The sequence below is a fragment of the Pleurodeles waltl genome, chromosome 12, assembly GCF_031143425.1.
Source record: "Pleurodeles waltl isolate 20211129_DDA chromosome 12, aPleWal1.hap1.20221129, whole genome shotgun sequence".
Lineage (NCBI taxonomy): Eukaryota > Metazoa > Chordata > Amphibia > Caudata > Salamandridae > Pleurodeles > Pleurodeles waltl.
In genome coordinates, this window is record NC_090451.1 from 204,016,954 (window position 1) to 204,030,278 (window position 13,325).

The 13,325-nt window shown below is 42.8% G+C and overlaps 1 protein-coding gene across 3 annotated transcripts in view; it reads right to left on the bottom strand.

Moving 5' to 3' along the window:
• The window catches only part of PIEZO1 (piezo type mechanosensitive ion channel component 1 (Er blood group)), a 742,509-nt gene extending 729,535 nt beyond the window's left edge, over positions 1-12,974 (bottom strand). For 2 of the 3 annotated variants that reach the window (XM_069215848.1, XM_069215845.1), the window contains exon 1: positions 12,628-12,842. In XM_069215848.1, coding sequence (XP_069071949.1) covers positions 12,628-12,691 — 64 coding nt within the window. In that variant the 5' untranslated portion in view covers positions 12,692-12,842. Of the gene's footprint in view, positions 1-12,627 lie in introns of all 3 variants that reach the window. The other variant, XM_069215849.1, reaches the window with a different exon arrangement.
• Between the last annotated feature and the right edge of the window lie 351 nt (positions 12,975-13,325).

Sequence of the window (13,325 nt, forward strand, 5' to 3'; positions counted from 1 at the left end):
GCTGTCAGTTTTCCATCGGAAAAACAGTCTGCTGCCTTGACGGTCCGCCTGCCCGATTTAGATGTTGGCGGACCCAGAGGTGAAAGACCGCCCAAGTCCAAAGGACTGTTCCAGGAATACTCCCCTGCATCAACAGCACAACTTAAAATAGTGGATGGCGGCGGAACTCAAGCAACCCCTCTTCCCGAGCAGATTACGATGTGCCTTCCTGCCAAGGTAACTGTGGTGGTGATACCTCCACACCCGAGTTAGCAGATTGGAAGGGAAATGTGGTAAAAACCTACTTTTTTCCTGTTTCAACTTCAGTTTTTGACTGGACAGGACCTGCCATCACTGCTGCCACTGGACCAAGGAGAACACACATGCCTGCCGTCGCCAGACTCAAAGGAAGGGTTTCCGCATTTCCGGAGTTCATTGTGCATATGTTGAGAAAACATCTGTGTCAAACATTGGCGCGGACACACTGGTACAAAACAAAAATTGATCACAACACAATTGTTATTTTTGTGTCATTATTCATTGACAAATGAATGCTGGCATCACAATAACATCACACTTGTCAACTGTGGCCCTATGTGCACATTGCAAAGTGACTGCACCTGTAATGATGTGCTTCAAATTTTGTATGCAAGTCAGTCAGTGTATATGTGTGTGTGAATGGATTGGCTGGTCGAGGGAGCTGGAGCGGGTGATGTGGTTGAGTCAGAATGTGTGCCACGTGCATGTGGGTAGGTTGTTTGTTGTGTATGTTTGGTTGTGTTGCTGTGTGCAACATTCAGGTGAGTGTTGTGTGGTGGTCGTTATCATGTAGTTGTGCTTTTGTGTGAGTGGGTCTGTGTAGATGAATGTGTGGTTGTGTGTGGGTGTAATGTCAACAGCGTGTGTATTGTGTGTCATGGATGTATGGATGTATGGAAATGTGTGTTCTGCATGTACATGTAGTGAAATGGCAATGAATAACAGTGTGTATGCAGTATGTTGTGCAGGTGGACACATATGGCTAAGGAACTGTGTGTGCATGTGTGTGTGAGAGACTTACCTCTGTTCCATTGCCACTGCCATTGTACAATGTACAATGGCTCCAGCGGTGGACTTACTCCGTCAGCAATCCTCCGTCAGTACATGCCTGCAGAACTAGAACATCTAAATATGGAGCCTGCAAGCCTGAAGGTAGGGAGACCACTCTGTTGTGGCGTTCAGTGGCTCAGACGCAGTCAGAACACTGTCGACACGGAGTACACTGGTCCTCTGCCGCTGTGGATCGGCGGTAATACTGTCAAGATCTAAAATCAGGCCAAAATGTTGCCCCAGTGGGAAAATATACAGCCAAGGAAGAGGAATGGAAGAAGCAGTCTGGCTTCACTACATGCCAACTTGGTGTCAAAGACGGGTTCAGAAGACTGACTAACAGCTTGTGCACTACCACAGCAAACCGAGGAACTGATCCCAGCCCCACAAAGGTGCATCAACTCACTACTGAGATGAACTACTTTCTATTACTCTTTCAAACACTTTTGGCAAGATGCCTCAGTGCATTACAATCTTGCTGCTGACATCTGGTGTGACCTGCAGAACTAAATCATAGCAAGGCCAAATCACCAGCACCCCCTTCACGGGTGAATGAATCAATACAAGTAGGGTGGTTAATAGTAACACTTTTTATTTTAAGCTTTCAAATGGCACAAATACAGGCAGGCATAGAAGAATTTTGCTAATTTTTTTTTTGTTTCTCAAGAAAGGGTCATGTCTGGTTTCAAGAGTTTTAACATATCTGTAACAGTAACATACATTACTCATAGCTGTTCATAAAGTAAAAATACAATTGAGAAAGCCTTTGAGACAGAGGCCGGAGAGTGGGCACCATAGGGGGGTCCCGTGTGCATCCACATTTTGCATCTCTTGTTTTCCAGGACATGGGGGCTGGCACCATCAGCGAGTCGAACACTGGTAGCTGCAGGTTCCGAAACCAGTTGGGGCACAAGGTGAAGTCTCAATGATGTGCTTGCCCACATTTTGGAACATTCAGGCGGTGTAACGGGAGTTCAGGGTGGGAAAGCTGCTGAGAATGAGTCTTCATGAGGAGTAGCATGGGCACAGCACATGGGTGAAAGGGGAGAGGTACTGCACATGTGAAAGCAGAGGGATGCACAGAAAGACTGTTTTGAAGGGCTGTCTATGACTTGACGGGGGGGCTAGGGACAGCCATGGTAAAGCTTGACACTAAGAAGACTAAGCAATGAGTGTTTGCAGAGGTCTTTATTTTTTATTTTGGGGAGGGGGGGGGGGTGAGCGGGGGAAAAAATAAATTAAAAAATAAATAAATAAATATATATATTTAAAAAAAAAAAAAAGAGAGAGTAGGAATTCACAAAAATCTCCAGGAGTATGAACAGAAATGTTCAAAACATTTAAAAAAAAAAAAAAAAAAAGATCTGCCCCTACGTCCACTGTCCACTGTATTGCTGACAGCCAGGGGCTTTAATTCAGTCAGGACAGACTTCAACATGCATTTATTGCCAATACTCTACCTCCATGGGTGAAACTATTTTATAGGTCCACAAAAAGGACACAAAAATGTAATCTTACAATATGTAAGATCTCAAATGTGACAAGCAAGTTAAAGCACTGCAGTCCATCCACCAACAAATTTAGAAAAAAAAAAAAATATATATATATATATATATACACATACACACACACACACAGGAAACAGAACACATGCAATTTAATGCAAATGAGATGTAAGTTGCGGGTTTTAAAAGAAAAGTTGAAAAACTGTGCTCTGTGTTTCTTTTTATTACTATAAATGCAGTATTTAATATTAAAACGATATAGTGTAAGTGAGGTGTCAAAAACTTCATGCAACATTTAGATAGCTGATGTACACCTCATTCGAGAATATTTGACAAATATTTGAATGGTATTTCTATCTTTATTTCACATTGGCATATTTAGGATTCCAAGCACTGCAAAGATTTTCAACTATACCACTTAAAAAAGAAAGTACATTACCAAAATGGATTAAATTTATACATTTGTTTTCAAAACGTTGCCTACTAACCATCATATGTGGTGGCAACCAATACAGTTTTAGGTCATGCATTTTAGGGCCCGCTACTAATTATCAACGGATTTTATAACTGCACGCATTGTATTAAAGAATAGGATTTTTTTTTTTTGATACTCTTAGGCAGTCATCTGCGGTCATAGAGAAAGGTAATAAATTTACCTGTGATGATTTGTTGCAGATTTTAAGGCTAGTTCCCATGTGTCTTATGCATACTACATGCATATGGCTGCAACAAATGTAATTGTTATGATTAGCAGAGACACTAATGAATGCGATAAGAAAGTTTCAATACCTCTACTCGGCAGACCCTTATCTCCCTTCCCCAGAAGTGGGCGAGTGATGGATTGAAGCAGTTTCAAGACTACTGTATTAGAATAAGTCTGCTTATGCACATTTGCCAATTTTTAGTTACACACACACACAAAAAAGTGTTGAGCAATCTCTCCCCTAAAGCTTCTGAATATATGGGGGACCTTTTAGAGGTTACTCCAAACGCACACTTGCTCTAGACATTTCTAAATTACTATACACTTGGGGGGATACAAGGGGATCGCTTGTGAATATCCACAAAGTTACAACAGCTTTGACTTCATTGTCTATTTTACCAATAGTCGCCCCTGGCATCCTTTCGGAACCCCAGTTTCTTCATTCCTTCTTAAACTTAAGACTGTAAGGATATTTATTGTATGACTCACTCACATTACAGTGAAGTGGACATTTTAACACATCAGACTTTATTAAGCAAACATTTCCGTGACTCAGCCCATTAGTAGAGTCTTGAGGTGTTGCAGCAAGTAACACAATGGGTAGACTGGATGCGCCCTATGAGCAGAACCTGCTCAAACATGCTATCCATCCGAGGAAATCAGAAACAGAACCTGGTGCACCCGGGCGAAAGCATTCCTGTCACTCCACACCAGGTCAATTGCATGAGGAGCACTTTTTTCTGTGACTGTATTTTCTGAACTCTGAATCTCTGTGGCTCTACAGTGCCTCGAGGCCCTTTAAAGCAGCAGAATAAGCCAATAATCCACTGTGAGAGTTGGCTCTTTCCTACAAAACCACCATACGCAAACTAATATACAATACATCCCTGTGTATGTAAACATTTATAATTTGTTTATACGTATCTACATATGTGTGTTCCTTTGTACAAATACGTATAGTTAAATTATGTTTTTTTTTTAAGTATACTCTTTAGGACTGCTTAGCAAATGTATATATTACTTATGGAGATTATAGGATATATATATATATATATATATATATATATATATAACAAAATATATAAAGGTCACTGCATATTTTTCATATAAGTTATTTGGATGGATGCCTAGGAGTCTCTGCTTTATCAATCACAATGTGTAAATCATGTTTTTCTACAAGTGCTACACTATTTAAGTATTGAGGAAAATATTAACTCAAGTTATAAAAATTTATAAATTAGCTTAATTTAATGCAACACATGAAAGTCTGAGTTTATAAAATACTACTTAAAATCTCAATATATTATTTTCCTTATACATGTATACCCTCTATGTACTTATATATATATAAAATGTATTACTTCAATCCTACTGTAGGAGGAAAAATACATTTTACCCCATCCAATGCACTACTTAATGTATCATCCTATATGTCTCTCAATATATCCTCTGCCTCCACTCTGACTCATCCCAAACCTCATTCTACCACTATGATCTCCAAAATAACCCTTTTTGATTTTTCCCTCCTCTATCCCTCCTTGGATTAGCTCAAATCTTATTTTACTACTATGATCTCCCAAACAACCCTTTTTAAGTTCTTCCCTCATGTATTCCTCCTTCTATTCATCTCAAACCTCATTTTGCAAGTGTAATCTCCCTAATCAATTTCTAGCGACTCCTCCCTCCTCCAGCTCTCCTTTTACTCATCCCAAACTTCATCTTACTACTATGATCTGCTAGATTACACTTTCTAGACTCTTCCCTCTATCACTCCATTAAACTGTGCAATCCAAATAATGGACAGCACTCAAATTAACTCATATTTCCCTACACTAATTCATCATTAATACTTTTTGGGTTCCAGAGTAGAGTGCTACTCGCCGAAAAGCACTTTGATACCTCATCAGAGGTAGTAAGCACTATATAAATACAATTACAATATACAAAACTCCTCCTCCAAAACAAAACTTACTGAATAAATCCTGTTTCACCTCTTTATGCAGCACATTCAAGGAGAAACAAGAATTAGCAAAGCCAGGAGGTCTGACTTAAGTGCACAAATGCATGTAAACACAGGCATTCACAAATGCGGTTTACATGTGTTACATGCACAAATTATGTTTTATTCACATTAAAGCCTGTCCTATTGACTTTGCCAGTGCTGGAAACAGAAATACAAATAAGGATTTTTTGGAGTATAAAATGCATATAGTAGATGAAGAATTGAATGGGAGATACAGTGTGAAAATTGAGTGTACTTTTCAGATGTAAATTAGTCCCTCATGCATTCCTCTTGAAACACTTCCTTGAAGGCAGAATGGCACACCACATAACAGTGTGACCTTACATATATTTTAAATAATGGGTAACAACACTTTTCCCAGGCAGCTTTTCTGTCAAGCTAGACCAGTAGCAGAAAGGCACCCGAGCTTCCCCCAAAGGATAATGAGATCACTGTAATGTTATCAACGCAGGGATCCCACAGAAACTCATTCACTGGTTCCAAAATGCAAATATGAGCCAACAGAAGGTGACCAAACCTTCTCAAACATAACGAGAACATCAAACCAGCAGTAAATATTCCTCACTGGCTCCCACTGGAGGCCAAGACTAAGGGCCAGATGTACCAAAGGATTTTACACATTCTGTGTCTATGGGAAAAAGCTTTTGTACATATGGCCCCAAGTGTGATGCCCCCTCCACTGTCCACAAAGCATGTTGAAGAAAAGCCTAATCATTTACAATGTATGCACCCACCACTGAACCTTAGCTCTACAACCGTGCACCACTTCACCAAACAATCTATCAAGAGGCACCAACGAGGGCAGGACTGGCCATTCCGTCACTCTGGCATATTTCCCGTGTGATGCTCTCAGAGTAGGATGGGCTACTGTGACCCAACAATTAAAGCCCCCACAGCATTTTTTCTAGTCGCAGACACTTGTAGCTTGGACTGGTTTTAACAACATTTTGCCAGATCCAATGTTGCTTTCTAGTCTGGGCAGTCTACCACAAGGCTACAAACTCAATGCTTCAAAAAGCCTGCCCCGTTCGAGCGAGGCATGATAGTACATATTTTTCCTGCTTGAGTCTCATTTGGGCAGGAAAATATCATCAATGGTCCCCTTGCACAAGGACAAACCTTTTACTATACTTTAGAAGAAATAAACCCCCACACACTATATATCACATACACACATATATCTCCTACTAGTTGTCACCGGGATGATCCGTCAAGCGGTGGCCAAGAAAAAGGGGGGAGGGGTCCCAAAATGCATGTTCTCCATGTAATCTCCCTATACTACAGCCCGAACTGCTCAACAGAATTACACCACATTTGGCAGAAAGTAAGATCTTGGTTCAGAAAGAATGTGTGGCAAATTGAAGAAATCCAGGAAAGAAGGAAGTTTCTGCAAGCATGTATTTATTCACAGCACAGCATCCAAGTCACCCTTCGTCTGCTCAGCTGCTAGTCCGGAAATGAACATTCTGAATTCTAAACAACTGATCCAGAGCGCAGCAACACAATTGAACATAAACACACTCCCTTTTTACATATACATGAAAGTGGCCTATACAATATATAATAAAATAAAGGCACTTTAAGTACTAGATCTACAACATAAATCTTTAAACACATATGTACGTAACACATTTCCTCCTTAAACTAAATCCTTATATTTCCCTGGTACTTGTCTCAAGTGATTAGTTTCCTTAATGCTACAGAGTCACAATCAGGAATCACTTTCACATTCATGACCGAACCAACGTTTTCCAAACCTTGCCTTTCTACTGTACATCCATCACTCCATTTAGATTTGTCAATTCTGAGAAAATAATCCTCTTCTGAATCTTTAGAACCATCACTACTGTCTTTCTAGTTTTTGCCACACGTCCGACACTCCATACTTTGCCATCCAGTGCGACTACATTCTTAGCATTAACCTTTATTACTTTCATTGCTTTGTCATAGTTCTGTGTACCTGTGGTCAAAAGTCCTGGCAGCCGAATCCTTACCCAATTCCCCACCTCAAACTTAAGCCTCCTTCACTTTCCACTTAGCTTCATACCATGTATTCATCTTGTTTTGCTTGTCCTCCACCTTCCTTGCCACATCCTCAACATTAATTAACTCATTCTTCTTAACCCCCAACTTTCTGAACCACCAAGGGCACAATTGAGATATAGGTTCTCTACCTCTTAATTTGAAAGCACTGATTTCTGTGACAGTATTAGGTGTTATTCTATATAACCATAGCTTCTCTCTCAATATATTTTTCCCTTCACATCCAAATTTGCTAGCATCCAGTACCCAATCCTTTAGTACACAGTTGGATCTTTCCACCTGATCACTCTCTTGAGGAACGTAAAAGGCTGTGGTGAAATGATGTATTTTACACTGCATACGAAATTCTTCCATACTAGTTTATACCTTTGACATCTGTTATCAACACTTGTGGGTGTCCTTCTCTTGCAAAAATCTCTTTGCGGAACTCAATGAATACACAAGTGGTAGTTTGTTTAACAAATTTAGGGCCTGATTACAATCGTGGCGGATGGAATACTCGGTTATAAACATGACGGATATCCCCGCCACTGTTTTACAAGTTCCATAGGATATAGCGGAATTTGTAATACAGTGGGCAGGATGTCCGTCATGTTTGTGACGGAGTATCCCATCCGCCAAGGTCTTAATCAGGCCCTTAATCTCAGTCCTCTTAAAATGGTAACCATGAGTACCAAGGCAAACCTAGCATCTTGTGGCAAACAATTAAATAGACCTGAAATGTCCAATGCCACACTTGGACCTGGAAATTCCAGCCATTTCACAGGTTTCAAAGGCACCGGGCATACCTTAAGTGACCATTCTCCTTTTATGCATTGACTATACTCTTTTACCATTCTGTCAACTTGCTAATCCAGTCCTGGCCACCAAAACTTTTCTCTGATGAGTCCCTCTCATGGAGCACATACCTAAATGCTCCTTATGAGCCAACTTCAGAATCACCTCTTGCATCAACACAGATGGAACAAACTTGCTATTTTTGAAAAGCATTCCACCCCGCAATTCCAAATCCTGTGAAATTTTCCAAAACGTTTGTATTTCCTGAGACAATTTTTCTTTCCTAGGCCAGCCTTCCATTAGATATTTCTTAACTTCTTGCAGTAACACATCTTTGGTTTCACATTCTGCCTACAATCTCTCATCAAATTCACCCTCAACAATATCTTTAATAATAGAAGCAATCATATCTTGCTCTCCACTGGCCTCTTTCGCTTCATTCGCACTACAAGGCAATCTGGGAAGGCAATCTGCCATTACATTCTTTTCCCTGGTACATATTCTGCCTTAAAATTGTAGTCTTGTAACTCTGAGGTCAATCTCGCAACCCGTGTGGTAGCATTCCAATGCTAATTTTTGTGGTGAATTGAAGAAATCCAGGAAAGAAGGACGTTTCTGCAAGCTCTCAGCACAGCATCCAAGTCACCCAGCGTTTGCTCAGCTGCTAGTCCAGAAATTAACATTCCGATTTCTAAACCACTGATCCAGAGTACAGCAACGAACTGAACATAAACACACTCCCTTGTTACATTTACCTGAATGTGGCCGATACAATAAAGATGATAAAATAAAGGCACTTCAAGTACTAGATCTACAACGTAAATATGTAAGCACATATGTATGCAACAGAACACTTTTTGTAATTTGGTGTAAATCTGTTCAGTAGTTTTGGAGTTATTAAAGTAAAAAGATTTATATACATCTAGAGATGTGGATCCGCTGGGCCAGAACTGCAGATCTACATACCAATAGCAATGTCATGATTGGCACCCCAACATGAGAGGAAAGTTGTGGCCACCATTTTAGGAATCAGGACTCAGTTGCCAGGTTGGGGAGGGGGGGGGGGGGAAGATAGCATTTAAAAATGATAGAAGGGGTCCAGACCCATAAAATAAAATAAATTAATAAAAGACAAAAAAAAAAGAGAGGAAGACAGGCTTGGTGCATTGCTTGTATAGAAAGACTACGTAAGTTACCTTACCTTCATTTTTTAAATGTTTAGTTTTAAAATATAACAATGAATGTGTGAATAAAATATTTATAAACTTTAGAAAATGTAGATAAGTAAACAAACTATGGGTGAAATTGTATAGCAATTTATACACAAAACCCCGTGAAATTCACTTAAAAAAATTCAAAAACTTTAAAGTTGACTTTAAAAAAAAAAAAGGTTATAGGGATTTTATTGTTAGGTTCAGATTTTTCACACACAAAACCATACAATTCAAAGGTTATAGAATGGCCCCTCGAACATTAACAATATCCGTTAGGCTCTGTTTTATATAATTCAAGTATCTACAATAAGCATTCGTCAACCCTCTGCATGTGGAAGACAGGGATTGGCAAATCCCCAGCCGGTCACTGAAGCAAAGAACGTATGGGGGACTTCTTTCATGTGGTATGGAACCGCCCGATGATACAGGCCTATTGGACTGCGATTACTGATGTCCTGTCCGCCATGGTGGGTGTTCCCGTTGAGGCCCACCTACAGACTGTAATACGAGGTATCTTAGATGATATGGGAGGGCCCAGAGGTTAGAACATTGGTTGGTGTTGGAACACTAGTTGCCAAGAGGGATCTAGCCCCACACTGGGCTTTCCCACGGCCCCATCGGTGGAGGCCTAGACTCGAGGCACGGACTGCTGCGGCAAGCTAGAGGAAACGATCTATGGGGCAAGGGGCTGCCCCCGTAAACGACACAAATTTGGAAAAAAATGGTGAGACTACCATAGACTAGAACGCTAGTTAATGCCAGAGGTCCTGCTGAGATGCTTGGAGAGAGGTTATAGGGTTCACGCCGTGGAAGTGGATCAGCATGTTAATGTCTTCATATTATGGGAGCAATGGTTTTGTGTCTTTGCTATAAAATTGCAATAAAATGTCACTAAACGAATGCGAATGCCATATTTACAGACTAATGAATGAACAAGGCTAACCGGTAGTCCCTATATCGATGTCCATATCAAGTGTGTTTATTAAGATTACTGGGGAAAGAAACAGCTAGTGGGACGTCTCTAGCTAGGTCAGATTTTTAAAAAACGATTTACTGACCATACGTTGGAGCCACTGTACAAAGATTCCGTAATAATGAGTATTTCACCAACTTTAAAAATCACAATTCAGCCAGATATGCGGGCATAGAGACGAGAAACTATAATATACATGAGAAGCAGAACCCTGTTGGGATAATGTTACGTATGCGGGAGATGACTGCCACGTGACAACTATAAGTCTATCCGGCCACGCCCCCTGTCTACCACGCTTAGACCCATCTGCAGAATACAGTGGGCAACATTCCGGATACAAATGCAACACAACGTAGCAAAAATGTTGGTCTGCGAGACATGAAGGAACCCAAAACACACAAATTAAGCGGCAGAAAGAAACAGGTGAAAAAGAAACTGCTTCAGAAAAACCACTGACATGATGTACGAATAAACGATGACCAAAGCCCCCTGGGCACTGACAGACGCCAATAAACCTGCATTCAGGCGGAGGGCTATAGTGATAAATGTCACCGGGAGCTATATATTTTTTTTAGCACGGATTAAATGAAATTGCTTTAATTCTGGGTGAAGCATTTTCTGTCAGAAAGAGGACCTTCCCATGTCTATGAAGAGAGGCAGGAGGCGGAGAAAAGGCATGGGGCCTGAAAGTAAGCAAGTAGCGAGGTATACTGATACAATAGCTCACTGCCGCACAGTGTAAAGGTGTGCATCTCCTTGTGTACACTCAGCCTCCCATCTTAGTAAAAAGAGGCCCCTGACGGCATAGAGTTGTCCATTAAATTGTTACCTGGCATGTGGTACGTGTAGGTATACTTCTCCGGTTATAAAACTGGGACTACATATCCCAGAGTGCCACAAAAGGACCAAACTTGAACGAGAAACTCACGCCTGACGTGTGGCCACTATAGGCCTTTCAGCCAAGCCTGCTGCCTTAACATTTACCTTGTTTCCAACTTCTCAAAGTGCCTAGACACGTCAGAAATGCTACCGTGTGCTATGTAGGTGCCGCTTTTATTTGCTGCAGATGGCTAGATGAACAGGGTCCAGGGTCCCGAGTCCCCTCTGGGGCTGCTGACCCTCGCCTGAACCTGCAGCTGTAATCTCGGGCCCCTGTGGGCACGTGCCTGCTGCTGCAGAGCCGGGCTCCTGTAAGGGCCGGGTGGCTCACCCTGCAGGTAACTGCGTTAATTACCTGCAGATTACATTCAAGCCTCCCGCAGCCAAGGAACGGCGCAGACAAGACCAAGCACGGCGTGCGAATGGGTGATTAAGGGTGCCTTGAGGCGCACCCCAGGCAGGCCCCACCTTACCATACATTCACACGCTACATAAAGAGATACGGGTGCAGGGTCGGACTGGGACAGAAAATATGCCCTGGCACCAAAATAAAAGTAGCCCACATTTGCATATAAGGACAGTTTTGAACTTGTAGAGACACGCTGTGTAGATGGATATTTTGCAAGGGAAGGGAGATTGCGTACATCTGTGCTTGTTATATGCAATGCTTTTGGTAACAGCAGCAGTCAAAACCAAAAAACAGCTCGCCTGAGCATGAAACAGCTCCACGAAGAGCCAAAAACCACACTCTACGCACTGACCTGTCAAACCAACCCTTCGGGCGCTGCCCTTTTGCCCTACAGCCCAGTTCGACCCTATGTAACGTTTAGCCCCTATCTGACCATACCTATGCCACCTATAGAGCTAAATCAGCTCCGCACTGTGAGGACACCGAGAATTTTATAAGGTGTAATTACAACCCAAATAAACAGTAAACCTCGCATTGACCAATGTAAGATAAAAGGCCGAGCCAGCCCCATGAATTTACACCAGTGACCTCAATTTCGCAGCGACACCCACAGCAAGGATGCTACCCGACTGAGCTACCTCGTGGTCACCCCTGTTTCCGTTCACACCCTGCAATCAGATCAGTGCTTCAATTGAATGTATACATGAGAGTATTCACCATCCCACAGCAGCAGTCTGATACTGCGAAGTGCCTGTACTGTCCCTTTAAAAAATGTTGAGACCCCGCTGAGAAGTGGTGGTACTCCGTGCCACATTAAAGAAGGGCAGGTACTCGGTGTCCCCACTTAGCCACCACGTGTGATTCTATGCACAACACTTTATCTCACTGCACGTCTCCTTCATCAATGAGCTAAAAGTGCCAACACTAGGCGCTACACACATGCACCAGACCTGCACCTGTACAGGTGTTGGGCTACGACATCACAATCACTGCAGCAGATACAGGGTAAAAGTTGGAAGAAAGTTGCCCTTACCTGCCAGAAGGGAGAGCGGCAACAGCAGCCAGTACAGGACCCCACAAAGGACCCGCAGCTCCATGGTGAGGGGTCACCCCCGAGGAAGGCGATCAGGCCCTCGGCATCACTGCCCAGTGCTTGCAGCGGGGTCCGCACGTGATAACGAGGCCGGTCCTTAGAGCTCCCACATAAACACACTCGGTCCAGTGTCCGACTGAAAGCGCCGCGGAAGCGGGTCCGGGCAGCGGCCGCAGGACAGCCCCAGAGGCAGGAGGGCTTCGGTGCACGGCGTGCGCAGGAAGTGGTCGGCAGCCCGGGGGGCCCGCAGGAGCTGCCTCTTCCTGAGAAGTTCCCGCTGGGTCTGTAACCGAGCGCTGCACTCCGCGATCACTGGAAAATCCGCCTCATGCGCAGGAGGGGGCGGGGGGCTGCCGCTTCCAGACCTGCGGACAGTGAGAGCAGAGAGTGACTGGGTGGAGGATCATCTCATCCCAGGGCTGCCACCCGTCACCAGGCTGCCTACGACTAGTTTATACCTTTGACATTTGTCAGCTCAGCCCTGGATGCCTCCCCTTGCTCCGTTGGGCCCACCCCAAAACTTGAGGAAAAAGTACATTTGTTCTCAAACTCTCCGCAGAAAACTCCAGTTTCCCAGGTCCACGCGAGAGTGACTCATAAATATAGGTTATTTTGTCTTTGCACTCTGGGATTTGCAG